The sequence below is a fragment of the Varroa destructor genome, unplaced genomic scaffold (assembly GCF_002443255.2).
Source record: "Varroa destructor unplaced genomic scaffold, Vdes_3.0 BEIS01000006.1, whole genome shotgun sequence".
Lineage (NCBI taxonomy): Eukaryota > Metazoa > Arthropoda > Arachnida > Mesostigmata > Varroidae > Varroa > Varroa destructor.
In genome coordinates, this window is record NW_019211459.1 from 6,072,963 (window position 1) to 6,100,934 (window position 27,972).

The following is a 27,972-nucleotide window of genomic DNA, read 5'->3' on the forward strand; positions in this document are numbered from 1 at the left end:
AATTTTGATATCTTCACAGCCTATGAACAACAGCAGAACGGCCTTTCACAGTTCCCATCGCTACATCAGCCCCTGCCATCTCTAAATACTTTCGCTACAAGTGCAATATCCCTCCGAGATACGGTTCGCCAGTCCCAAGACATAAAAAATGGTACGTATTTGTTGATCTAACATTTCGATACGACAATAGGTGTTGTGAGGTACGATTAGAAACACACAAAACTCTACTCGAGCTCAATTGCAAGAAAAACATTAACAACGATTTATCTAACAGCAAAATTTAGAGTATCGATTAGGCTAAGTTTGCGCCGCCGAGCCAACTTTGTTCCAGATTATTCTCTATTCTGCTAATAAAAGAACTATTTGCATTGCTATTGATTGCAAAAGAAAGACTTTTCATCCTGGCAAGCGTAGTATGTGATGACGTTTTGCCTCTACGACTTCGACGAAGAAATAAGATCTGAGAACGTTTAGGATAAAGATGCCGATTTAAGCAGTGGTACAAGGTCAGCCCCACTGACCGTCTGTTGTCTACGAATCATTGCTCTATGGTAACTGAAACATCTTTTGAACTTCAGAGATTAAATGTATACGGATTATAGGTAAGAGTAATAATAATTTCCCAAAATTAACCTATCTATCAAAAACTAATCTTGGTAGATCTGTTAATCAGAGCCACACCGGAGTCTAGATTATCATGGGTCAACTGATCAACTTGTAGTCACAGGGATACCATTGTACTTGATTACAGTTTGAAAAGCAAACAACTCAGAAGCAAAATACGACCGGAGGCTATTCTCCGCCAAGTTCCGTGACCAAGTACGGCTTCGTACAGATATTGGTAAAATGTACGATAATTCAGAGCCATCTTTTTTCTAGGTTAATATTTGGCATGTGGCCATTGGTACAAGCCTTCTATCACAACAGCCAAGGAATAATTTTTTAAAACATTTGTTCCTACATGTCGTGTAATAATGACCCGCCCGTAACTACAACCGATTTTTAATTTTTTTTTGAAATCGTCTACAAATGAAATTATCCGTTATTACATTGTTTATAGTCGGTGGTAGGGAAGATCTTTGTTTTCGGTAAACGTGAACCCAGTGCACTTTGAATAGTTACTTTAACTGTGTGATGGTAACGTGCTTGCTTGCTAAATCTAGAGACACATGAATCGGTAGTCAAGATACATATATTTAGGAACTAGTCGTCTTAATGGCAATATAAAGTAGATCTTGAATGATCTAAGACGTAATCCAAGAGCTACAGCACTTCATTGACGTCTCTGTAGGATCTCCAATCGCTATTCAGTGTCTCTATAATGACTTACTTCATCTCGTTAAGGTACCTTATATAGTTTTGGTTACCCTTAATTTATTCATGCCGCCGTCCGATTGCAGGCTACAATGCTGAGTCAGCATGGCTTGACTCCTCGAAAAATGAAACATCGCAGGAGGATACGGCAAGTGACGAAATCAATAATTCTGTTCTAACAAGCTCGAATTTCCAAACCACGCTTCCCAAATCCGAGTCCGATAGTCCTGCTAGTGAAGGTGAAGCTACTCAGACGACCCCAGCAAACAACAAAAAGGCTAAGGTATCTCTTAGTAAATTACAGTATCCTCAATATAAGGTGGATTACGGATGTGTACATATTTATATGAAATATCTTTAGCTGGATTTTTTACCGTGGGGAGATGCCGGGTATCTTCTTCGTCCGAAAATAACAAGAATACAGAGAAGTCTTGCTTTTCCAATAATAATAATATATAGATAGTAGATTTGATCGAATAATAATAATATTAAGTGAAAAAAAAACCTTTTAGCGCGAAAACGTTTTCCCCTTAGTTATTATTGTCATTATCGGATCAAACCTAATATTTCTATTTCATTTTCGTAAAACTAGAATTTCGTAGGTAGAGCTCTATAGAAAGTGTAGCTATAGACAGTGAATGTAGCCACCATTCGAGAGTCTAGCTAAAGATATCCTTCATAAAAATGTATATATATATATATCAAAATCATCATTTAGTCCGCTGGCTAAATGCTAGAATCGTTGCGAGAGCTAATTTTATGCAGTTATGACGTAGCATGACATTCTCCAAGATATAGATGCACGTAGTCTTCTGTTTTCGTTTAAAATAACACTATTGTTTGTTTCAGCTTATTTTTGTTTATATTAATATCGATTATTAGTTCTTCATACCATCCTCCCCCCCACCCTCTGCTTTTATATTCTTCCGTCCTAGTGAGCGTGGGGTGGTAACGTGTTTGCATACTTTCACTGAAAGACATGTGGGGTGATCTCCGTTCGGAACCGGGCCAGGATACCCCTTCGTTCTGAGAGCCAGCCTAAAGCTAAAAACATTTGTTTAAGTTTTATATTTTTGCATTAGTGGAAGTTGAGTTCGAGACAGTTAATTAGGTATTATTATGTTTTCATAACAAAGGCTTGCAACGTGCAAGTATCACGGAAGTTTCTTAGTTCGACTGTAGAATCTAATTTCATCGTTTTATGCCATTGAGTTAGACGCGTATTGAAAGTTAATGTAGCTTTCAATATGTTACCTTTCAGCCGATCCCTAAAACCAAATCAACGAGCGATAAGCCGCCCTACTCTTACGTGGCGCTCATTTGTATGGCGATCACTCAAAGTCCCACGAAAAAGCTCACACTCAGCGAAATCTACAGGTAAGCAAACAAATCACACTAAAAAAAAATAAGGAAAACGGAAAAAAATCATATCTATAAAGAAGTATCTCTATATGCCTATGTGGAGCGTCAAGAGGTATTGTTTAGTTTGAGAGCTTACCCAATCCTATGGCAAAACAGATTTTAGCATTATTAACGCTTGACGAAGATATTCCTTAGAGATTTTTCTTGATGCATATCTGAGCGTCGCTGAACTCAATTGATAATTTTTTATTTTTATCACAGTACAGCGCATTACTGGATTTGACAAGGAGGCCATTTTTATTTTTGTGTATTTCAAAGGCGATGACACCTTGCAGCACTGACTGTAAAGCCTAAAACATTTATTCTCAGACGATATAACATTAGTTATTACAACTTATTTACTTATTGTCTGTTTTGTTATTCAGCTTCATCATGGACAAATTTCCATATTACAAAAAGGACAATAAAGGCTGGCAAAATTCGATAAGACACAATCTATCACTCAATGATTGTTTTCGCAAGATCCCCCGTGAAGGCACCAGCGACGGTAAAGGAAACTTCTGGGCATTAAATCCGGCGTATTCAGATATGTTTCCAGATGGGAATTACCAGTAAGTTGAGTAAGCACAGAACTTGATAGCATCCAGTTAGGATAAGGAGCAATTATTAAACGTTGTGGCGATTATTCATCATCATTCGACTACAACTGGCATATTGGCTGGAGCATGATCTTTTAAGGAGTAATTTCGCGGTCACACAATTGCTGTCTATGGTAATCGACATTGTATTTCAGACGCCGCCGCCGCACAAACAAACAACAGCGAGGCCTTCCCTATGTCGATTCCCAACACTTTTCGGTTGATATACCAGGTGGCGCTCGGTTAGGCTATCATCTAGGTGGGGTACCCCGAGGATCTGCCGATAGCTTATACCCTACTGCACGTATGTACGATTCATACGGATACGATAGCAGTTCAACGCAGCCTGCTTTGGCGTACTACGAGTATTGCGAGTACTACAAGGGCGCCTCGGCCTTCTCATTGAACCCACAACAGACACAAGCGAGGGGAGACCCTAATAAAGGCTATGGAATCCTTCGGGTGTCAGATCAAGACAGGGTGCAAGTCAAAGGAGAAGTGTCCTTTCGAAACAATACACTGCACGGATCTGTAACAAATGGTTCATTGGTAAGTCCATATCTATACAAGTTCAATCAGTGGTTCACGATAACGGCAGCTAACCAGGTATATCGTTGTAAGCGCGTTCGCTTACGGGTCGTCAAAGTGATGCATTACAAGAAATATATCTGTCGACATAAATATTCGTTTATAACAAAGTAGACCAATGAAGTAAGTTGGAGAACTTCACCGACAAATTAATGGATAATGTCGTTACTGTAACCACTAATTTTTATTTAGTGCATCATTTAACGTCAACTCCACTGGTAGTAGGTTTTTATTACTACTAGGATTTTTAGTTAATTTACGGTGCACCTTAGTTGACTAATCTGTGCGTCAAATTTTATAAAAGAAAACTACATACTAAGTACATATGTACAGAGGGTAGGAGTTAAAACCAAGTACCCAACGAACTGACCCACAAAGCTACCTTCACCTGTTTTCTAGGATATCCGTCGAAATCCAGGAGTACCCAATATGGATTCTAATGACATGTTTCCTCACAGTTCAACGGCATACTCATCTAGTTTTGTTACAGCTGCGTACTCCAGTATTAGCGTAGGACCGCCGCCAGGATGTGCTTATGGGACGACAACAGAAAGTAACATTTCACCCATTCCTCTAGAAACCCCCATAACAGGGAAAACCGCATCGTCCCTCGTTGTCAGCCAGAGTAACCTACCCGTGCACAGCGAACTCGTTTAGTTGATGACCTAAATTGTTGAAGTCACTGGTTCAATCCCTTAAAACGCTTAGAACCTATTGAAATCTCATTATTGTAAATGCGTAGCTGACCAAATGCCTATGTTGCAACGCGTGCTGCTCGTCGTCGGCATGGATCATCGTTTACTGCCTATCTCCATATGTATATAAATAATATACTACGGAGTCAGCAATTTTGCTACTGAAACATGGAACATTTTTTTTTATCTTTCTCGATCTACGCGGTTAAAATCCCCTTTCCGTCCATAGAGTGTAAACGTATATTTAAAAAAGGGTACAAAAAGATATTGTATACGTTTGTAAATATGAAGAAGGACTAAACATCAATCACTTCGAACACATCGCATTGAATATTTAAATACATAGCATTGGGCAAGGGCCTAAAATCGACCTAAATATCGTTGCTGAAAACGGTAACAAATATATGATGATTATAAGAATGTTCCATTGCTGAATCTGAAGTTGAACGTGCAATTCATAGAAAAATAAACCGCTTTTTTTTTCGAAATTCAACTGTCGCCTTTATAGTAGAACGCTTGTTATTTATTAGGGCTTCAAAATCAGAGACAGAAAAAAGCGGTGTTGTTTATCTACCATATTTTTCTTAACTTTAGTATAGTAGGTAATAAATTTATAGGGTTGTATTCTTTCCGTAAAAATCCTTTACACTTCAACCTTTTGCAGAGATCGCTTAATTACTCTGCTTTGGCTGTTCTGCTAGTAAGGCCCATATGTCGCGGATAAATAGCTCTTCTATGTTAAGAAGGACTCATAAATAAAAATGATATATATATATAATTCGGTAAAAGAAAAAAATTAATGAATTGCTAAGCGTAATCAAGCACAACTACAACACCTATAACGCTGACCGGTTCCAGTAGTCATCAACTTCTCGATAAAAATCACCGTCTCCACGCAAAACTTGAAATGACAATGCCGTCAAATTACACTTTTATATTGGACTCGTTTATTTGAAGCAACAAAATATAAGGCGATTCACTGAACTGCGCCACTCCCAATATTTTTCTTTTGTCGTCATTTTTCGGGTGTTGTTTTTTCCTCTGTTAGTATCCGCCGTTTTTCTTCAGATCGTTGTTGTTGTTGTTGATGTTTCTGTCGTCGAAATGTATGTGATTTTATTATGCTCTGTCTTTAGTCCTCACGAAGACGTGCATTTCGACAATTACCGTTACTTGTTCTCCTTTAGTGATTAATTCCCGATTTTATGGTTTTCCGAATATTGTTGTTGGTCTACGATAGCTGACCCACAGCTTGAGGTCAATAATATGTGTGCAGGTGTGTGACAACGATCTAATCCATCAGTTCTTCTTTATTTTAGTGATGCTCTTCTTTATTCATTATGTCATTATTATTATCATCTTAATCCGCCTCTATAAAACGGTGAAAAGATAGTTGGACAGAATACACACACTTTGCTCTTTGACAGACCTGTCGCTATCATTCGGCTGGTTCATCTTCTTTACATAAACGTGGTATTATATATTATTATTACTATAAATCATCGTTTCATAAATTGTTGTGTTTTTTGCGCTTTGCTACCCAGTTTCCCTTAGAGCTTTCAGTTCCTAGTATCTAGTTTAATTATCATTCTCCTATCGTTCATCATCATTGTACCTTTTCCTCGTCTCTCCTGTGTCGCAGTTTTTTTTTCTATAGGTTCTCCATGCTGATACACTTAAGAGTCTGTTAGTTTCATTTCGTATGCTCAAAAGTGTCGCCACAGATTTGCACAGCTCCTTGTTCGGTTCCCAGTGCGGGAAAACCAAGCAATGCCGAATGTGTTCTGGCCGACGACCATCAATCTCACTCAATGAGGCAGTCTTGCGCAAGCACACGTTACAACTACACTACGTTTTCTCTTGGATAGATAGGAGTAAACGGACGCGCGATAATTTCTTTCAGTCGCATTTAGGGCTTCTTTGCTAGTTGTCTATTCGGCATTCTTACTGAATCTGTTTGTTCCGGCTCCGCAGCTACCCCGCCTTTGACCATTATAGACAGCTAAAAATAACGGAACCTGTTTTCGATTCGAGCAGCTGCTTATGTCGTCAGTTGTGAATCAAGCACTCATAAAGATGATTCATTTACAGATTTTCTCTAAATGAATTCGTTACTACAAAGCACCGTTTAGCCCATCTAATTCCGTCCTGTCACAGTATGTGAATTGTCAATCATTATTGTTACTGATCGCGGTGGGAGCGGAAGATGCAGCACTGAAAAACAGGCACTGCAATTTTACAGTGATTCGGCGAGCTCTCTCTAGCCGAGATGTGACTGCGAGGCCGCCATAAAACTCATTAGTCCATACGTATTGGGATCAAGCGACAATGACCGATTTCAGCTGACATCAGGGCCACTATGTGTGTGCAGAAACTGTTGTTTCCTCGTCAATCGCTGATGATATTGCTGTTATCGTCCTTTGCAAGTATCCACAAGTGGCTATTTTATTGTATATAAATAAGCAGTACAAATCAATGTCCTCGTGCGGAGTATAGTTCTTTCTAAAAAGAGGCTCGTAACGAAAATGTGTACAATCATACAGGGTCGTATCGTATTTTGGTGGGCTGATTTCGTGTGTCTGGATTAATCTGCTAGTTACTAGCTTGAATAGAATCTAACTTCACCAGTTAGTAGTTATGTAATATAGCGTTTTGATTACGCAGCCGTACTGTCCGTCGGCAGTAAAATCCTAGCGATCGGAACACGGATGCATCTCGAGGAGGTGGACCGTCGTCTTCATAAGACCTCCGTTTCGGCACGCTTCCAACGTGTTCCAGATCCGTCTCCTGCCTATCTCCTGACCGACCTCGTTTCAATGACCGGGTTTACCGTACATCAATCACCGCTCTTTTTTTTTTATAATCGTCATTTTTGTTTTTGACGCTCTCATTAATGCACTTTTTACGGATAATAATAATAATAATACGTAATGAAGCTGCACACGATACATGCGCCACGTTTGTTCTATTCTTATTTTCACACATAAGTGTGTAAATATCGTATTTTCTTCGTAACTGTTAATATTATTAGCATTATCATATAATAATGGTTCTTATTTTTGTTGTTATTATTATTTTTCTTTTTTGTGCACATGGAAAAATCATTCCGACCATACGTCCCCGTTACAACAATGTTATTGTTATATTTACTACGCTATTTCAATTATAATATCGTGTGTAATAATATTATTAATGACAGTTATTATCATTTTACTCTATCGTTATCCTATCTTCTGTCTCTCACGAGCAAATGGGCTAATGCAGATATTTTTTCTATATATATATATATATATATATATATATATATATATATACACCGTTAATGTAGTTGATGTATCGAAGAGTCATCGACGGGCGAAGCGGCAGATGTCGAACTTTCTAAACCCATAATGTGTTTATCGTTTAGATTTAAGTCTTTGTGTAACGACGACTTGATGATAACTAAATAATGTAAAGCAGTTTTGGTTAGAAGCCACGCATAGCGTCCAGCTAATTAATAGGCGAAATGTAACTCAGACAAGAGTTGAAAGGATTGGAAGTGGCGTGTACGAGCTTATGGTGGGATGTACACTCTGTGGCTAGGGCACCATCTTTATAATGTACTTCGCTGTTTGTAAGGGTTTAAGACTATCCGCTACCTAACGCTACCATCAGCAGACACTCATTCAATCTCTACTAGCATTATCTACCATAATTTATAAAAAATATATTAATAATTCGAAAAGGCGAGTGAAATATTGAGACGTTCTTTAAATACTGATTATTATTATTATTACTGAAGAGAAATTCACTGAACGAGCTCTCATCAAATTGTTGGAGACAAAGCTACACTTGCTTAAACATTGCAATGCTGGCAACCATAAAATTGGTGCTATGCTCATGGGACTCTTGCCCCACCCCCCCCTTGACCCTCACCCCGGGGGACTGCAGAACGATGGAAAGACCGGACTTCGCGCAGAGACACAGATCTATGATGACGCTTTGAGCAGTTATGAACAGAAGTCTGAAGAACTGTGTACAACGAGCGGACTGATATTAAAAAAAAAAACTCCCTTAACAAGATTAAGCAAACACTACGAACTGATAGTATAGTAAACAACAAAACATAGCGGGTTTCTAATAAACGAGACTACCAAGAGGTCGAAACTGATGACAAAGCACCAAATGAATCTAAATCACAATTAATTTAAATAAATAGTTCTCGTTACGGGCATTATTGTTCGTCAATCCTAGGATTCCCTTCTGCGCCTGTATTGAGACAAACTAAAAAAAAAGAGATCAATCATTTAGAGCAGAGAAAGGAGCACACTTAATGAGGCGGTGTTATTACAACAAGAAGTAGCCAATGTTCTTTCCAGCCAATCTTGAGTAAAAGGACGTCTAATAGCAGTATCTAACCGATGGCATAGTCATGACACGCCCTTCAGCAGCTTGTTAAGTACTCAAGAAAGCGCCGCGAACAAACTCAGAGACGTACCCGCACATGAAAGAATCGTTCCGAATCATTAAACCCAAGGGGAACTATCATCCTGGCATAAGCCATACAGTGTCGGCATAGGCATAAAGCGCGTGTCCAAGCAATAACGTCGATAACATGGTGTTTTCTTCTTAGTGCAGAATTCGTACTCGACCCGGCTAGACGGTAGAACGCTACAAACAGCAAAAGGTATCAATACATCCACCAGTAGGAGGAGAATGTTTGCTGAGAAGTATTGCACAACGGAATGTACTTCTTTTTTGTTACCACGTCGTTGCTCGTTGATGACACCGAACAGCCTAAATTCATTTATTTCGTTTGCCGTTTCCACCATATAATGTTGCTATACATAGAACGAAACAAGGATCAACATATATCTATCTATAACCGTGTTCTTCACGGGACAGCCATAGTAATCCGTTAACTAATCTATCTGACATAAACACCATCTATTAAGCATTCACAAAAGTGGCGTTAGTCATAATATTATTTATGATGGAAAACAGGCGTTACTATTTCTACGAAAGTATTTGAAGCATATAATTATAATATCTCTGAATTGCTGTTATTCTACAATACTAATGATCCGATATTCAAAACAAAGTTAAAAGCTTTCATCATGTAAGACTGCCACGATCCAGAAAGATATCGTTGTGGAGGTGCAAGTGTGTGCCATCATCGGCGAATGACCTATACGGTCGTGTATATCCCACCGGTCATATAGGCCTGCTAATCATGTATTTAGGTTTTTTTTCCCGTTATAAGAGAGTACACAACATCTGTCCACATCCTGTATAATCAACCAGAATGAGGTGAAAATGAAACTTCGTTACAAGTTGGAGTAGCCTGGGACGGAGGCGTGCTTACAGCGCCCGTTCCTTGAAAGCTTTAACGACAAAATCGACAACGCATAGTTGACTCTTTGTTACACGCAGTCTCTCTGCCTGGAAGGAGCCCTTCGTGTCTCGTTTGTTAGCCATTCGGCACTTCCGTTTTGTTTTCCTTCCAGGTCGACCACCGCACACAATGATCTTAGTGTTTTTATTCATCGCCTAGTGGATTCTATTATAAAGCGTTTGAATGTGTGCCTAGCGTGTGTTTGTCTGCCTATATAATGAGCTAGTGAATTAAAACAGGCAACGGTTTCCGCTATCATTAGTGTAACGTGTTGCCAGCTTACAGATTTTTTGACAGCCCTGGGTAGTCAGGGCACAAAACTCGCTATGTGTCATCTATTCATATATGGAAATTGGCAACCGGAAATCGTTACTGGGAAAAGAGCTACTCCGTTTCGTCAAAAATCTAACCCACGAGTTTATGGATTCGATAGTCGAAAATTTGGTATCTGTCTGGGATCCTTACCGATCGTGATCTGCCAGCAATATCGAAGTCGCTGCGCGAAGTACCCGCAACACTTCTACTCGGCATTCTTGTGTGTGGATATCCATCGGAATCAGAAATCACATCATGAACGTCATCCGACGACGCTGCTTGCGTAATGTTGTAACTTTTACATTTGAAATCGGCTTCTGAATGTATCCGAATTATTGACAACATGACAGTTAACGCAAGTTTCAATTCAAGTGAATTGTCCATTTTTCACTGCAATAAAATATATGTATTTGCTCAAAGGGGGTGACCAAATTACTATTTAATACAACACAATTCGTAATAAAAATGACTACCATCTTCGCTGGATGGTAATTTGTGCATCATTATGGTCATAAAGCCATTCACAATATCTTTCTATTCTTACAAATAAGACGCTCTCCATCATCGATCGTCGGTCCACCCACTATGTATAACCTCTATATACGGTATCTACGTTTCACTACATCATCTTCATTTTTTTTCTATCAAATTTCTATACCGGTAACCTTATTACCACAGAACATACACAAACAATCCCCCTGAATTATGCGAACGGGTATCGCCTACGCATAAAAATCATCGGTATAAATATGGCTGTTACACATGTCACCAAAGCACCTCGTGAGGTTCGTTTTTTCCGGTAGCCCTACAAAGTCAGATCGCAACGGCCGAACAGGGGGTACGGGGACGGACCTCCCATCTTCGGCCTTTGCGGGAAAGAAAACTTGCCGCAATAGGCCACATAGACACTACTAAAGACAGTAGCACAAACACTTCGGAGAATACAAACTACGTAATGTTTGTTTGAGTTACGCGGTGGCCATTGTGTAACAGTCTAGCTTCATTCGCATTCGCATTCTAACACATACTAGGCTAGTGGCTGTACGTAGCATTCAAGTTATGCCGTTTTGGAATTTATTTTTTACTTTCTCTTTCGGTTGACGTTCGTTTCGCTTTCCGTTTCAGGCAAACGAACTTAATAGTAGCACTGAACGCCTTATCGTTTCCTTTCGTTTTATTTTGCCGATCTTGTTTTTGTTTCTACTGCACATCATCGCGACAGCTTAACTCTTACTGTCCTGCCTCGTCGGCCCCGTCCCGGCTTCCTCTACGCCGTCGGTGAAGATTGCGCACCTGCTCCTGTTTGCGAGCTCGCAGAACTACGTCTTCGAGAGTTTCTGCTGCCTCGTACTTCCCTTGCTTCCGGTAGATAGCGCCGAGATTTTTGAGCGTAGTGGCCACCGTAGCGTTATCAACCGTCGTGCGGTACTGGGGCGTTTGGGACAGGTTCGAATCGATTGGAGCTCCTGGAGCGCTAGCGGTGCCGCCGGTCATATGCTTGTTCAGTTCGCGCTCCTCGGCCAGCTGCCAGATCGGCTTGTTGTTGGTGTCCATTGGACCGAACTGACGCTCGTGAGCCCGCGTTAACACCTAGAAGAGCAATAACAAACAGAACGATACACGCAGCGTTACCGGAAATGATTCGTTCACTAAAAGTCTCCTCGTGTTCTGCTCGAAGGGCTAGAAAAAACGGTCTAAGTACGCGGGCAAACTAATAAGAGAGAGACTAAGGTTACTTTTGGTTATTGTGGAATAGACCAGCTTCTAAAATGACTAAACCGGCGATAATTATAAGTAGCAAAGTGAATATATCTTAAGATATCAAAAACGGGTAACATCACTATTTTTTTTGGTAATCTTTTTATTATCACATTTGCTAGCCTAAAAATAACATCCCCGAACGGGAGTTTCATTGCTTTGCTTCTTATATTTTGCTTAGCTCACAACTGATACTATGAACGCTTGAAACAGGCAAATTCTGTCTCTTATTGTGGCAATGCGTTTATTCTGTATGTCTTATTTACTCTAAGCAAAGGTGATGACATACAGTAGTAATAGATTCAAATAAACAGTAATACATCATAAGCATATCTATATCTAAAGTATGCCTATATATATATACAAACATGAGTATGGATGAATGAAATGCACTATACAAACACACAAAGTATTTTAAATTCATCCATGCTCATGCTTGTAGCCTGCATGAAGGTCACCGTACGTGAAACTACTAGGAACCAGTAAAAATTCTGGTGTTCGACGCTTTCTTTCGTTTGAGCACTAGAATATGTTTCATGCTGTTAAAATCCTTTTTTTTTTTTTTTTTTTTTGCATTCTGACGTTCGAAATCAATAAATGCATATTGTGCAAAGCGAGTGCGTGTATATATGAGTGCAAGACTGTAACAAGGTAGCAAGTATAGCCCCTTTGTAAGGTCATTATTTACTGAAAACGAAGATCAGAAAATAGCCCCCCTAACAGATTGAAGTTTATCATTATTTTCCGTGCGTGCCAAGCTAATCGTGTGAAATGAAATAATCGCAAATAAACACACAAAATAGATTTTGTTTGCTTAGAACAAAGTAAAACAATTTATTTTCTAATATGTCGCTACAAGTGAGTTGTCATTTTTTCTAGTATTGCTAGTCGCCCGTATTGCAACGATATACTAACCTACATTGCACAAGTTTGTTTGTCCAATAAGTTCAACGTCATCATTGAGGCTAGTAAAGTAAAGTATTCCAATGTTTGCCGTTATCAACAATTATTTACTGTGAATTAGCTTGTTGCGCAATTCTACATGAAATCTAATAGCCATAAATACATAAAATTGTGCTTCGGACTTTGTATACGAAAAGGGAGGGTGGAAAGCATGACATCTTCAAGAGTTTTTAGCAGAAAAAGATGCCGAATCAATGTAAACAATCATTTGTCAAACAACAAGCTACTATATTTGACTACGACAAAATTGTTTGTCGTAGTCAAATATGATGAGCTCGGACAACAGGTGTGAGACTATGATCAATATAAACGTGCTTGTGTGTATAAAACTATAGTGTCTACATCCATAAGCCAGCCTTTTAAACATTACACAAATGGACACCACGCACCATGACGTCTTAGATATATATACAGTCATAAAGTATTTGGCCAAAGGAACGTTGCCAAGCTCCATGGCACTCAACTTCTTTTTTCTACACTTGGTGGTCATAGTACACCAAATGGGAGTTCACAAATCTCCAGGACCATACGTTGAAGTAACGCTTTTTTGTTTACACGGGAGAATGACCCAGAAACGCTTGCTTATTTGTTTACTGCACCTGTATACGTCTGAACAGAGTGTTCGAAAAGGCGGGAACAAAAGTGAGTCCGCTTTCTACAGGAGCCACTTAGTTCTTAAACGGTCGGTCCAATGTCGAATGTCTAAAACAAATAGAAAGAGGTGGAAGAAATAAGCAGATCTACTCGTCGACAAGTTCGACTAGTCTTCTGTTGTGTATTGCCTGCTTTTTGTACAATTGGAGTAACGTTCAGAGCGCTATATTGTTCCATAGTATCGGTTCACGATGTGCGGGTGGGCCAAAAGAAGGGAGCAGAATGGAGGGGAAAAAGAGAGAAAACAGGCCTTCTTGAAAGGCTCGCGCACCTTTAATGGCTGATAGAGTAGACTAGCAGTACGAATAGTGATCTAATCGAGACTTGGGCTGACCTGTTTGTAGAGTATTTCCGCTTCCTTGTATTTGCCTTGTTTGAGGTAGGCAGATGCTAGGTTGTTCTTTGTTTTGGCCACGTTCGGATCGTCTGCTCCTAGCGCTTTCTCGTAAATATGGAGAGCACGCTGGTAGTACCTGAGGGTCAAAATATGAGAAAAAAAGTACTGACAGTGAATAATATGTTCGGCGAACGTTGATGATACTTGACGGAGGATGTAGAGTACAAATAGAGCAAATGATATGTGTGCAGAAAACACAGACTAGAAGTCAGTCACATCACTGGAAATTAGAACACCATCTAGTCGAAGAAAAATCGGACATCATCTTAGCATATTTTTTTATTTTACTTTACCTTTCCACTTCGTCATATTTCGACTGATTCTGACAAAGAAGAGCCAAGTTATTTAATTGCTTGGCAACGTCCGGATGTTCTCTACCCAGAACTCGTTCTCGGATCTCAAGAGCCCGAACACACAGCGGCTCGGCGTCACGGTACTTGCCGCGTTTTCCGTATAGAACAGCTAAATTGTTAAGAGTCGCCGCCACTGCCGGATGATTTTCTCCGAGGGTCTTTTCGCGAATTTCTAACGCGTCGTTGAGGAGATTCGCCGCATCCTGAAAAGACGCGTTAAAAAGGAACAGCCAATAAGGTTATAATGAAGATATAAAATCATCCTCTACCTGACAAAGATCTGTCGAGACAAAACAATACGCGTTCGGAGATCATCTGGAATGAGTCGGCGTCGAGGTGTCCGATTTGCACATGAGAAAAACAACCATTGACAGGATTGTGTGGGTCGAATTAAGCAAGGCGTGAAAATTTATTACCGCCTTAGCTCATACCTTGTACTTATTCTGATCACGATACACAAGGGCCAGAATATTGAGCATTGTGGCAACATCGGGGTGATTATGCCCAGATGTTTTCTCCAGGTCCTCGAGAGCCTGCTTGCAGAGCGGGACCGCCACCTCGTACCTGCATAGTTGTACAATCAGTAACAGTCGAATAGGCGTTATAATGCTGTAAGAAATGCAAAAACTTACCTATTACGGTCGAAAAAATGAATAGTTAAAACGGAATCGCCTTCAGCAAATTGACCATTTACCAACTTTTTGATTCGCATCAAGATAGCACTTATAATAGTCAATAATAATAACTGCGGTGATGATGATGAACTTGCCTGCCTTGCGAAGCATACTGTATGACGAGGTTGTGGAGGGTTTTAAGGCGGGCGGGAATCTCGTAGCCCGTGATCTGTTGCTGATTTTGTTGAGGATCCTGTGACAAAGCCCAAATGTTATAAGTGAGGACCATCAGAACGCTAACAGTCTGCAGTTACAAGTACTTTTAACCACTTATAAGTGACCTCCATTGTCCCGCCCACTAACGTCTATTAATATTGCATCTAACTGTCCTGCTTTCTTAAGAGGCAGCCCTCATATAAAGAGGCGATCAAAAACGTTTTCCCACCCTTTCTGTTTCTAATCTTATATCAGAAAAGGAGTCAGAGGGACTCGGGGCAGCTAACAAGGAAACTCATGACATAAATAGTGCAGCTAAGTAAATAAAACATGTTGCCTACTTGTGTTTCATCATCCTCGGGGAATCCGAGATCAACATCGGAAACGCTCTTAGTCATCCCACCGCCGGCAATCGGCGTCGCCATCGATTCTCTACTATCTCGACCTTGTCCACTAGCGCCATCAGCAGGCACTCCTACAAGGGAAACGGCCATCATATCACCGTCTTTTGAGTCTACATCGTATTTCCGTAGTGAATTCATGAACTCGAGATGCTTCTTGTCCTCCTCAAGCTGTGCCACCACTTGTTCAGAACTTTGCAATTTCTGCTGTGTGTTAGCCAGTTCGTCACGAAGCCATGCATTCTCCTGGCACAGTCGACGTACCTGAGCTCTCAGTTTTTGCTTTTCTGCTTCGACCTGCTGTATGTGCGCTGCTAGGGCCATTATGACCTGGGCTTCTCCCAGACCCAACTCCAACGATTCCAAATTTCGACGGAGGAAGGCCATCTATAATAAAAGATCAAATAATAAACGTTATGTTTTTTCATCGTTGACGAAGTCCATATATCTTCAAAGAGATGGTACACAGGCACATTCAAGATAGTGTTGAATTTGTGTGTTTTTAAACGAGTCAATTTACCATCAAGTTCGGCTAATGCCCACCTCCATTAATCTGTGTGGTATATTGTTTTTAATAAGTCGCTCTTACCTAGCTAATTTAGAATTTCCACTGGATAAGTTAAGCTAGGCTGGCGTTGCTCGCGTTCATAGCAAGGCGTACCTTAACATTTCATAGCTTTATCCACCTTATATCTTACCGCGTGGTAAATATAAATTTATGTAACCTTACAGCTGCTATGTTAAGTAATGGTAACGTTAACATGTTTAACAAACGTTACCTTTTCGCCAATGACACTGTTGCTCGCGTCGTGAACAGTTGCCAGTCCATCGAGGATTGAATCATGTTCATTTTTAAGCTGTTCTAAACCCTGAAATGCAATATATAAGGTAAAGGTCGTCGTTTATGACTTATTCATTTCAGTGCCGTACCAAGCAGACATGCTTTTTCCATCTTTCTGCTTCAACTGTAGCCAAAACTGCCATGTGAGATCTGTGACTACGAATACTTCGCTAGAGTAAAATTGAATATCGAGTTCAGTTCGATAGTTTGTTTGGGTTTCTGTCTTCGTAGAGCTATTTGAATTCGATTAATCCTTTAGCATACACTTGAAGAAATAACGTTAGTCGAAAGAAATGCCTGCTGTAGTTTTTGACCAGCTGTTCGAAGTCATCATAGATATACTTCTTTACTTTGACTTGCGTTTAGTAATTGGCTAACCTCAAACAAAAAAAATAAGTATGCTGAGTTGGTTCATTTGAAGCTTGTCAGCGTGTCAGTCTAAATCACGAGGAAGCTATACCTGGATAACAGTCTTTGTATTGGCAATGATCTCGTCCTGGTTCATGGCAGTCATCTTGCCTATATCTTCTATCTTTCGCAGGCGATATGCTCGGAGTGTCTCCGAAAATACCATCAAAGATGGCGAAGTTAGTCTGGACTTGTTTTTTTTTAGTTGGAGTCGCTATAAAGCGACGCCGAGTTTATCGCTAACGTCCTCCCCTACTTAGGGGAGGCCGGACAAGCAGTGGCCTGGAACGTTTTGCAGCCCTGTAACAACAACACAAAAGCAGTACAATGACTAACAGGTGACAGTTGCATTATATATATAAACTTTGTTTCATCGTCTAATTATTATGCCGCCACATCGATGCTAGACGCTGCATTCTTTTGGACAATATTAACAGCTCCTTTAATTATTACCGAACATTATCCATCCTATTACTCATAGTGTCTTGTACTCATATTCGGTATAGTATAGTGGCGTTGACGTTTCCATTATAATCTGTTACTCGGTATCATACATATGAATTTTTAAACCTAATGGATATATGATTACGAGCAACCACTTAATCGATCGGCATGCACCATTTTCTGCGACTTCTCACATCTTAGACACTTTGGACATATTATCTATTTAATTTCAAAATTGCTAAGTTATCTTGCTAGTTCATTGTTAAGTATATTTACAGTACGTTAATCAGATATAAAGCGAGAACTCGAATGAATCGCTCAGCGGCAATGAGGCCATCTGTGGCCCTGGCAGCCTAACATAACCACACCATAAAAGGAATCTTCAGAAAGCTTAAACTCAATCACTAGCTTCTGTAAAGTACACAAGAAATAAGAAACAAACCCAACATTTGTATGAATGGAAACAATATTCGTTTTTCTTTTTATAGTAAAAAACAAGCACTTCTAACACTCTAAAGGTTAGACACAAACATGTTTTATATTAAGCAGCCTGAAACAAATTTTTCCTTTACGGCACGACATCTTTAGGTTGTTAAATGCAAAAAGCCTTTGTTGTTGCGGTTTGTCTGCATCGAGCAGGTGCTTGTTAAGGTCGGTTATCATCAGAGACATATTTCTATAATAATGTTTTCAGAAGACTACTGCATGGTTGCCTGATAATGGCTTTGCTACATGCGTATCTATGTTCTCACTGCTAAAATTTCTCAAAAATATCGCAATTCATATCACTCTATATATTCTAAGTAATTTTTGTCCTAGTAAGAGTCAGGACCTATCACCAAAACATCTGTTTTTTTTTTTACTAAAGAGACAACCAAGAGGACGAATGGATTAACTATAGTTATAGTGATCTGTTAACAAGCGTCTCTGATCGAACGAAAACCCTTGTAATATGTAAATGTGAATATGTAAAAAATAACATTGTTGACACAATATGCATCGCCGACTTGAACGACTCGCCATAATTCCTGTGGAGACGGGATGTCTTTGCACAGTTCTTTTATATAGGACGATTTAACATTGTCGCTATCTCTTGAGAGGCTACTGTGTTTCTCAGTATACTTAACATTTGTATGTTAGGAAATAAAACATGAAATTGGTCATTTTTGTTAATTAAAACGCATAGAGAAGCCTTTTCACCCGCGTACCACTTTAACATACGATGCAGCTCCTGGCTAACCCATCGATGTAAATGTGGGTTTTTTTATTTATCTCCCTATATTTATTTCTCGAACTTTCAAAAATATGTTTATTTAGTTTCCAAGAGAAAAGATATAACGTGTGTTGTCGCTATTCACCTATCTATAGCAAAGATGAAATCGTATAGTATTTGGAAATGGGATATGGCGTGGTTTGTTTTACCCTCTCTAATGGTTCATAAAAAATAAATAAATCGAATGCAAAATTACCTCAAATGCGAAATAGCACATCAGTGGTCATAGGCTGTCAGTATCTTTCCAGTAGAGATACATACAGACTGGCTAGGATTGCAGAACAACATATTTTTTAACTTTGCGACCACATGATTTGCTTACCATATTTGTGCAAAGCTACCATTCTTAGAGTTTGCAGTCGAGTTTCAAAGCTTACCCTGTAAAATAATTTTTGCAAGCCCACTTTAGCCCAATAGCTATTTGATTGTTATTTCCAGAAATCATCGTGATTTATCTCATCCATATTTCGCTCAAACATGACTAGATTTTAGCGTTGTTGTTCATTGAACTACATTGGATTTTCTACCTTTGCAACAGTACTCAGATTTTCAACTCATTCGTTTAGTCGTCGGAACGCAGACACGCATTTAAAGTTGTGTTTCAAGGCCATACGTGTCTTTTTGCATCGGCTTCCTTCTGACACCATTTTTCACTTGATCTACACTGATAAATTAGAATATTGTCTTGCTAGTGCTTTCTTGAAATAACGAAACATTTTGCTATACATACTTCCCATGATTGCGGACCACATATGTTACGTCGTCATTATACATCTGCCATTACGTGCCCAATCGACAAAACTGTGGGCACAAACAACCGGAATGCGCTTATCAGTTTTCTTGCTCAGCTTGTCCAACACGTGCTGCGCCAGCTTCCCCTGCATTCATCGTATGAACAGTCTTCATCCATCATCTTCTCGCACACACATATGTATATATATCTTTTTTCAATTCTACCTGTTTCTAAAAACGCCGCCACCATGTTTTTTATTTACATACTGCGTTCTTTCTTCTGCCCGCATTTCTAACCTCTTCTTTGGCACCGCTAAAACTACGTTTGCTTATCCTTGGCTGCCTTTTTATCTACAATCACAACGACCAATACAACTCTTCATATTACTGATCTTTTTCGCTACCAAAGCATCGGTTCCTTCTCTGTGGCTTGCCTGAAGCTGAATCGATAGCAAACCAACGTCGACTACTTCGCTCGTAGATTCGTCCGCTACGAGAAGCAGATGAACCGTTCTGAAACAGCACCAGAAACTGTTCCCGCTGAAGTCGGCCATGTTACAATGTTATGTACATAGATTTGACGCCGTGCTTGCCGTAACTCGCGAGTAGCAATTCAAATGGCTCGGTTGTCCAGGTCCCATAGATAACCGCCCACGGCAGCCACGACGAACAACTTCGCCAACGACTACACAAAACCAACAGCGGCAGCAACAGCAGCAGGAGTCATGGAGACGCCGTCAACTACGCTTTATCAATGATGCCCGTTCACGACGATGTTCACGTTGCTTTAGTAAGCCTCCCAGCAACCCGTGTGTCTGCCGCCAGTATTTTACTAGCCGCTGGTACCCGGCTGAAGTCTAGCAGAGGCGAGCCGATGTAGCAGCTAAGGAAGAGCCGGTTCGCTCGAACGCCGACATGTAGCATTTGTCGTTTCGTGTTTAACTGTGAAGAAAACAATGCGCATCTGAACTGCCAGCAAAAAGTGGTGCTCACGCCACAGACACTGGCGAGAACAGGGGAAGTAAATAAGCTAACTAGCAGAATGGTTAGCTTACCGATTTACCGCTCGTGATCTGATAACTTCTGTCTGTCTAATAGCTAGGCATTATCACACCATAAGCATATACCAGTATGATTCTTGTTGAGGTTGCTGCAGCTGACTAGTAAATGGCGTCGTAATAAATACTATATAGTAAACGCCGACTGTCTCGTCATCGTGTCTCGTTCAACTCAAACAATGAAAAAAACAAAAGGGAATTTTAAGCACAAGATTATCACTCGCGTGCGTATGCCCGTAAGCAGTCAGCTGGAGATGTTGTATCGCAATATATATTACTAACATGTGCGTATCGTTGCAGTAGTTATTGCTGAAGGCGTTCTGAGTAATAATAATTAATAATTAACCACAGCGTTTTTGTAGCGCTGGCGCAAATCGTTAACCGCAGGGCATGTCCTGCGAAAGAAATCGATATATTCACGTATGTATGTATAGATATTTCTTCCTTGCTACTTTACGGCCAAATGTATACTATATAGCTCGACTAGACTAATTGGACTCAAAATGATGATAGCTTTTGAAGCCAATTGCGATACGTCGTTGGAATGGTTACCGGTTGAGAAAGCAGTAGCTTGTTTACGAAAAGTAAGTTTTAATCAACAATGGCAAGTTACTATAATAACGATCGATTTCATGACAACCCATAGTCAAATATCAGCACTTAACCAATCTTGAGACCATTCAAACTAATACGAAACTTGGTTTGGCGATTCGAAAGTGCATCAGTATACCACTTCACTTGCTTTTCCAGTCTAACGATTGTTGGCCTATAAGGTAGAAAACTAGAAACAATGTTAACCTGCCAGTTATATTCTAATAAGGTACTCTTTCGTCAAGTAACACAGCGTCACGTTATCATTTATGTGGGTAGCGCAGTGATACAAAAAGCAAATAGTACCTACTATACTTCTGGCACGATTCTAGGACGGCTGAAACTCGTATCATACCAAGTACGAATCGTCTGATTTTCTTTCCATGTGTAGCACGCACAGTCAGTCGTCTCAGTCATAGCCCAATTCTATTCGACGTGACGGTTATCAGTCAAAGCTATTTATGATAAAATTAGTGTTAAACGAGTAAACCGTCGGCTATAACGAGCGCAAATCATGAGGCTTAAGTTTGTTTCTCATAATAGCCTGGTTATTAACTGCATCGGCAAATGACGGTCGCTGACGTCTTCACAAGCACACTCTCAACCGGTAGACATAACTACCATGGACCATCAATGCCTTGATGGCATGTGCGCCATCGCCGTTTTCCTGACGACCGTAACAGCTGACCGGCTGGGCCAGCTGTCGCTATGTTCCTTTGTGATAGGCACAGTTCAATATGTTAGCAATTGACAGACAGGCATACATATTTGGGCATAATTCAAATGTACAGCTCAGATTCTCTTTATTTACCACGTACACAGTGCGTTGTCGTATTGAGCTGGCTGCAATTTTCTAAGACACTTATGTTGTTGTATATTGCCTAAATACACTTAAGGATCTTCTTCTCAAAGCTTCTCAAAATCATTAAACCCTTGATGAAATTGTAGTCGTTTTATAAAAGGAAATAAATTGCGTCGCGTTTATTTTTTATACTCTACGAATCACGCACAGCCAGAACATTTCCAAACCAATACTGACATACTGCTCTATTGCAGTGGGTAAAATACGCTGCAACTTCCAATTTATTCCTTTCACCCCATCTAAGAGGATGAAGAACTGTGTTTCTGATGGAAACGATCAGGTTCACTCTTAAATGCGACGCGTGTTTTATTTACTAATGACGAATTCTGTCATGTCCCCATCCTCTTTAAAGGCAGACATGCATACAATCTTCATTTCCTTTCTGAGTGCCCCTCTAAGCATACGTAATGGAACACCTAAGATCGATGCTGAATCAATTTTGGTCAAGCAGAGCCCGATAAATTTCTTTCTGCCTTTTGCCGAATCGCCTTTTCTCTGTGTTCTAGATAGTGTTAATACGGCGCGTTGCTCTTCGCAGGCCGTTTACAGCTCCATCGAGCTGCCGGCATTTTGACCAATAACATTTCATTCTCACAGAGACAGCCGTAGGTGGTATGAGCGATGATTACGACGAGATGACATGCAGCATTTTGCACTGTGCTACATCCAGTCAACATTCTGGCAGATAGAGGGGCAAACACTCGCCAGTCCGCTGTTCGCTCGCTTGCTGTGGACAGCATAGATGTGTCGACGATCTCATGTCTCCATGGATTCAAAAGCTCATAAATGAAATCAACGGGAAGTGTACGCAGCACATTTATTTCGCATAAATTGAAATATTACTATCAATCAAAGCCTGTAACCTATGCCATCAATCTTTCAACCATTCACTTCGATACACAGATCAGAGCCGATAGGATTACTTTGAGCATTACAACGTCAAAATATCATAATTCAAATGTGGCTGAGCTTATGATTGGTCCACGATGTCCGTTTGAATAAGGCCCTTAGTTCTAGGGAAAAGCAGAAAGCAATTACAAACCGTGTGATCTATTTAATTACGCATCGAACTGATCATGGTTTTGGTTCCATTGTTATTCCAAGCTAAAAGTTTTTACCTGCTGCTAGCTTTGAATGCCTTCGTTAACGTTCGCTGATGAGTCTGTTCCAGTTGCAACTTGTGTATCCTGTCTCTCTCAACGCACACAAATAGACACAATCTTCGTCGTATTTGTTCGTGTTCAACTCTCGTTGCTACACTTGTACGTTCATACCCCGCAATGGCCAGCAGTCAGTTGCATAGAGCTCTCTCACACTTTCTCACTGTCTCGCTCTCTTTTTTCTATGCTGATATAGCCTGACTTGGAATCAACCAGCCGCCTCTGGATAGTAGCAAACGTATTCGTCGGCTCCGACCCGTACGTCAACATTACGTGTACCAATGACTACGTATGATCATAGCAGCACACCAATAACAACGAGGACCCACGGTGGCGGCTGGCAATGATGCTGTTGCAGTCAACCTACCAGCAGGAATAGGTTGTCTTCAGGCACAGGCTGGGTGGCTCACAGCGGCACTACAGCACTAGCCAAGTCACTTTCTTGAACCTACTCTGTCTTTTACTTTTTGTCTTCCGCTAAGCTGCAGTGTCACCGGCGTAAAAAAATACCGCACCACAATACTGTAAGTATCGATCGGCAGCACTAGCAGCAGCACTATAACGACTACTAACGCAGCTAGTTCGCAGTATTGCCTTGTGTACGTCTGGAAAACGGACGGACGACTGGACAGACAATTGCTAACTCTCTGGCTAAACAACACAACACGAGCTAACTCACCCAAACAGCAGCGACAACGGCCGTAAGAAACGGCCAGATTCTCCTATTTGTTATCGCTTCGGCTGCTGTTCGAGCGAACCGAGCGAAAGGCGACACCGCCACCAGTGGAACTCAATAGCCACCACTCGACCCAGTCGTTAGCACTGTCACCAGCACTGCTGCTATTATGACTAACAGCAGCGGACTGATGGCAGCAGCAGCTGACAGTGGGTGGAGTATGCGGCCATATTGTGGCTCACGTCACGCTCTCCCTTCAGCAGCACCACACAGCTACAAACCGACCGTCGCCAAACGGCCAGTAGGACAGTTAGAGTGAGTGACCAACGACGTAACTGCCTGCTGCTGCGGTTGTTGTTGCATCCGCTACCACTCAACGCTTACCGACTGACACAACGTCCCCTTTCCCGCTGACTGTCGTATTGGCAGCGGCCGCTGCTTCTAGCATCTACATAAACACGCATCACATACACAGACGACCAGGAAAAAACGTTGCGGTGAGAGGCGATGATAACCGATCATGGCGGTGGTGGCTTCGTTGGTCGCACGGCGCTGGCTGGCCGCTGCTTATTCCGGTGAATACAAACAGAACCATAACAGACAGACAGATCTCATCGTTCCCCGTAACCCTGTGTGTCTGCATTTAAAGCAGCGCGAACAGGAAAGTGAAGCGACTGGAGACAAGTGATTTTCGACACACATACAGGATAAGCCATAGTCAGTCATTTTCGATCACTGGCTGCTGTCCATCGTCGTCGTATGCGATTCCCTAATGACAAAAATCGCCGCCTCGGTAGTCGCAGCCTCGGATAAAAGATGATCTTGACGTAGTAGAAGAGGCGCTGGAAAGAAAACTGTTGCTCGTAACGAATCGCCCGGCCGTAATTCGACTTGCAAATCAACACAAGGCGTTCATTCGCCAGAGGAAGTTCGCTGAACGAATTGACCACGGGTATCAGTTGAGTTGTACAGATGATATAATTATAGAATGCTCTTTAAATACATTGGATTTGTATTTTTATTTGTTGCTTTTTACTAGAAAGCGATGAAATACTGCGAAATATTGGTGCATAAAATAGGGAGGGCGGTACATTAATCGAACGCGCACAGATAACATTTGTTGACAGGTTAATTCGGATGAAAAAGAACACATTGTACTTTGCCTACAGAGTTGATAGTGATATGACCAATATGGGAACTGTACGTGATTGTAACAGCGAATGAGTGTTTATTCTTATAATTGTTTTTTTAATCTTGATACATCTGATTATGATTATTCAGACCATTAATATTATTTACAACTATTCTGTTTTTAGCTGTTTTCATTTGACACCCCTGTCAATCATGTAATATCTCGGGACAGAAATAGAATGAACTGTAAAAATTAATATCGCGCGAGTGACTTGGAGCAAAAGAATTTACAAAAGAAAGAGCCTGCTGCATATATATAAGTAAGATAAGTGTAATCTTTTTTGGAGCTTTGCGAGACAATTTACATCTAATACATGTGAGTGCCGGCTCGAAATAAGAGGAAACCCGATGCTGTGGGCGGTAGGGAAGGGACGCTGTAAATAATTTTATGCGCTACTGACCCCAGGGACACATTTTTTCGAATTAAATAAATGCAGCGCCTAAAACTAAATGGTATACTTCTATCATAATCTTGTTAGATATACATTCTACTCGGTACTATATATACTGTAGTCATGCGCACCAACGAACGTACATTTAAGCGTTATGGTGTTAACTAATAAACAAAAAAATAATTAAAGATCATGAAAAGATTATTCATTCGATATGCAGTGATGCAATCCTGACTATTATCTGATTGAAGTATTACGTGCTAACGACTTCATTTTCCATTCTAGATGATTTTTTTGTTCATCTCGGTTATCGGAAACCTGGCCCAACTATCATAACATTGATTTAAATCTGGGTTCTTGAGACTGAAATTAATTTCTTCATTACCTAATAGTACGAGGGGTCAGCGGCTAGTAAGCCGTGAAAAAATCACACAGCACCAATAGAAGAATATCCAGAAAACGACACAGTAACGGATGAAACATCACAACTTTAACAGATATACAGTACAGATATACTATTTAAAGAGCGATATGCTGTCCATGTTTGCAGTATCAGACGATTTTTATTTATTTATATTTTTACAAAGTTATTCTATTACATCGAGCACGTCACATCGTCAGTAGACACGTACCACCGGCGTGTACATATTTTTGCTTTCACCGCATTTCCACGAGCCGAAACAGCCCCTTAAACACTCCAATACGACACCCGAAGAGTATAGATACTATTTTTCTTTTTTCATGATGTCTACCAAATATTTATATAATTGCCGTCTCTTATTTTTTTTTCCTTTTTACGTAACATAAATTGACCAAAAGACCAATGCATTTTTTCTACATAGTACTTCATATGCTAATTGCATAATTCCGCTTCGGCACAAATCATTTCCTTGTGTGCGTATTTTGGTTATCAATAATCTCTGTGCATTGGCCAGTTAGCCTAATCCACTTCGCGATATTAAATTTGTTTGGTCTCCTGAACTATTCAATGTAATTCATATAAATAATTAAGACAACAAGTGTCTTAATCCTACAAAAGCATCAGAAAAAAATTGGTCGACATATGGCGGCAAACACAAAAAACATGGGCATTGCAATGATAGCAATAATAATTATAACAATAATCTTAATAATAATGCACCCATGCATGTGCTTATTTTAGTCCTTTCTCTTTGAGTCCCACTCCGTTAATGACTCTTTTTTTATCATGATTTAGCTCCTCAAAATAACCTAGTTTTTATTATAAAGAAAAATCAATAAAATGATGATATAATATTAATCATAACCTGCTTATTCTGTCATAGAAATAAAACAAACTGTACGCGAGAAGTTCGTTCTCATGCTAAAGTTGAGTTGGGAAGTTAGCAGAACAAGCCAAGTAATTATTTTACGACGTCATCATTTGTTGGTAAGTGAATCAAGCAGAGTAACAAAAAAGAATAGACATGTTTTAGTTGTTATTTCATACCGCAATGACCTGTTTCTCAGTCAGCAGCAGCAGCAGGGAAATAAGAACAATAAAACATATTTTATAGAAAAATTGTAAGTTCAAAGGAACTAATCAGTTTTTTTTTTTGACTCATGTAGAATCCGCTATTCAAATCTAACTTAGAGAGATCGCCTCTTTCCCAGTCTAGAAAGATATGCAAAAAAATGTTTGAATCCGTTTACGTTTTAAAAGTTAATAGAAGCCATTTTAAGAGACATACGTAAACGATAATTGCATTACGTTTAATAAGTATTCTAAGTAATCTAGTTTTTTTTTTTTTAATTTAAATTGAATGTTTTTGATTTTAATATATTTTATCTTCACTATTATTCTATGCCTTCTCCATAGCATGTTTCTCCCTTTTATAATTTGTCTTGTTCTGCGTGTCGTAGGTTCTTCCAATATAAATAGTCGTGGTACCGAGATACGACAAAGCACTAGACATGAAAAATAAGAAATCGCTCTATTAAATGTACTTATAATACGGCAAAGCTAGAGCAATCTCTGTTATTGAAATTTCCTGCCAGTAGGACGTACACAGGAAAGTATATATAATAAGTAGAAGGGTAATAGCATTATTCGAACAAATCGACGGCTTCTGTATTGACGTTTACGAAAAAAAAGTGCTGTCTCATTAAAGGATTTTGTTATTATTTGACTCAAACGGCAGGTCCTGTATAGACAGGATAATAGTTAGATAATAAAATAGTTACTTAGATGCCGCTCCTACAGTAAATAAGCGATAGGTTGAAATTGATGAACGAATCCTATGTACACAGACATATTTACATACACGTTAGTACACCAGACAATTATACTCGCAAAGTGAATAAGAAATGGGCACCTTATATCTAAATGAACGATTGGTAAGTCATGTAACTGAATTCAACAATTATATTTTCACTTCTATCTCTCCTCTATCTACCACATGATCTTTGTAGTTCAAGTACTTGACACTTGTTGCTACCTACAGGCTTACTTTGTAAAGCACAGATAGCTGCAAAAGTAGACTTTTGTAGCGAGATACTATATTATGTTGATACGTCGCTAGCTCCTCAAGCTCCTACAACTCCCTGAGACCTCTAAAGAACTTGTTACACTGATTAGTTCTCTAACTCTCCCAAGTTATTCAGAAAATAGTTCCTTTAGAGGAGGAAATCCATGTGTTCTTCCTATATTACTATAGTTTCCACCCGTTTATTTATTAATATAT

At 39.9% G+C, this 27,972-nt stretch overlaps 2 protein-coding genes across 6 annotated transcripts; one reads left to right on the forward strand and one right to left on the reverse strand.

Annotated features, from left to right (window-relative positions):
- Positions 1 to 19: 19 nt before the first annotated feature.
- On the forward strand, positions 20 to 7,482 carry LOC111253239 (forkhead box protein I1c-like). Of its 2 annotated transcripts, none has more exons than XM_086991904.1 (7): positions 20 to 151; positions 388 to 551; positions 1,401 to 1,597; positions 2,576 to 2,691; positions 3,102 to 3,287; positions 3,470 to 3,863; positions 4,302 to 7,482. In XM_086991904.1, the coding sequence occupies exons 4-7, from the start codon at positions 2,639 to 2,641 to the stop codon at positions 4,557 to 4,559; spliced, it is 891 nt and encodes a 296-aa protein (XP_086848030.1). In that variant the 5' UTR covers positions 20 to 151; positions 388 to 551; positions 1,401 to 1,597; positions 2,576 to 2,638; the 3' UTR covers positions 4,560 to 7,482. The 2 variants fall into 2 exon arrangements, with proteins under 2 accessions (XP_086848030.1, XP_086848031.1); XM_086991905.1 differs by having other exon boundaries at positions 39 to 151; positions 392 to 551.
- Klc (kinesin light chain) lies at positions 5,522 to 24,376 on the reverse strand. 4 transcript variants are annotated; one of them, XM_022812360.2, is made up of 10 exons: positions 22,970 to 24,365; positions 19,339 to 20,282; positions 16,944 to 17,191; positions 16,422 to 16,511; positions 15,583 to 16,029; positions 15,181 to 15,278; positions 14,843 to 14,975; positions 14,352 to 14,614; positions 13,996 to 14,134; positions 5,522 to 11,876 (listed from the first exon to the last, which is right to left on the reverse strand). In XM_022812360.2, the coding sequence occupies exons 3-10, from the start codon at positions 17,055 to 17,057 to the stop codon at positions 11,517 to 11,519; spliced, it is 1,644 nt and encodes a 547-aa protein (XP_022668095.1). In that variant the 5' UTR covers positions 17,058 to 17,191; positions 19,339 to 20,282; positions 22,970 to 24,365; the 3' UTR covers positions 5,522 to 11,516. The 4 variants fall into 4 exon arrangements, with proteins under 4 accessions (XP_022668095.1, XP_022668094.1, XP_022668093.1 ...); XM_022812359.2 differs by lacking the exon at positions 19,339 to 20,282 and having other exon boundaries at positions 23,691 to 24,365; XM_022812358.2 differs by lacking the exon at positions 19,339 to 20,282.
- Positions 24,377 to 27,972: the final 3,596 nt, after the last annotated feature.

Excerpts from the sequence above, each read along its gene's own strand:
- LOC111253239 (XM_086991904.1), top strand. The coding sequence starts at position 2,639 with ATGGCGATCACTCAAAGTCCCACGAAAAAGCTCACACTCAGCGAAATC. Across the intron at positions 2,692-3,101 it reads ACACTCAGCGAAATCTACAG|CTTCATCATGGACAAATTTC; the intron begins GTAAGCAAACAA and ends TTTGTTATTCAG. Across the intron at positions 3,864-4,301 it reads CTGTAACAAATGGTTCATTG|GATATCCGTCGAAATCCAGG; the intron begins GTAAGTCCATAT and ends CCTGTTTTCTAG.
- Klc (XM_022812359.2), bottom strand. The coding sequence starts at position 17,057 with ATGGTATTTTCGGAGACACTCCGAGCATATCGCCTGCGAAAGATAGAA. Across the intron at positions 14,615-14,842 it reads GTGATCAGAATAAGTACAAG|GATGCGGCGAATCTCCTCAA; the intron begins GTATGAGCTAAG and ends GCGTCTTTTCAG. Across the intron at positions 11,877-13,995 it reads CGGAAATACTCTACAAACAG|GTGTTAACGCGGGCTCACGA; the intron begins GTCAGCCCAAGT and ends TTGCTCTTCTAG.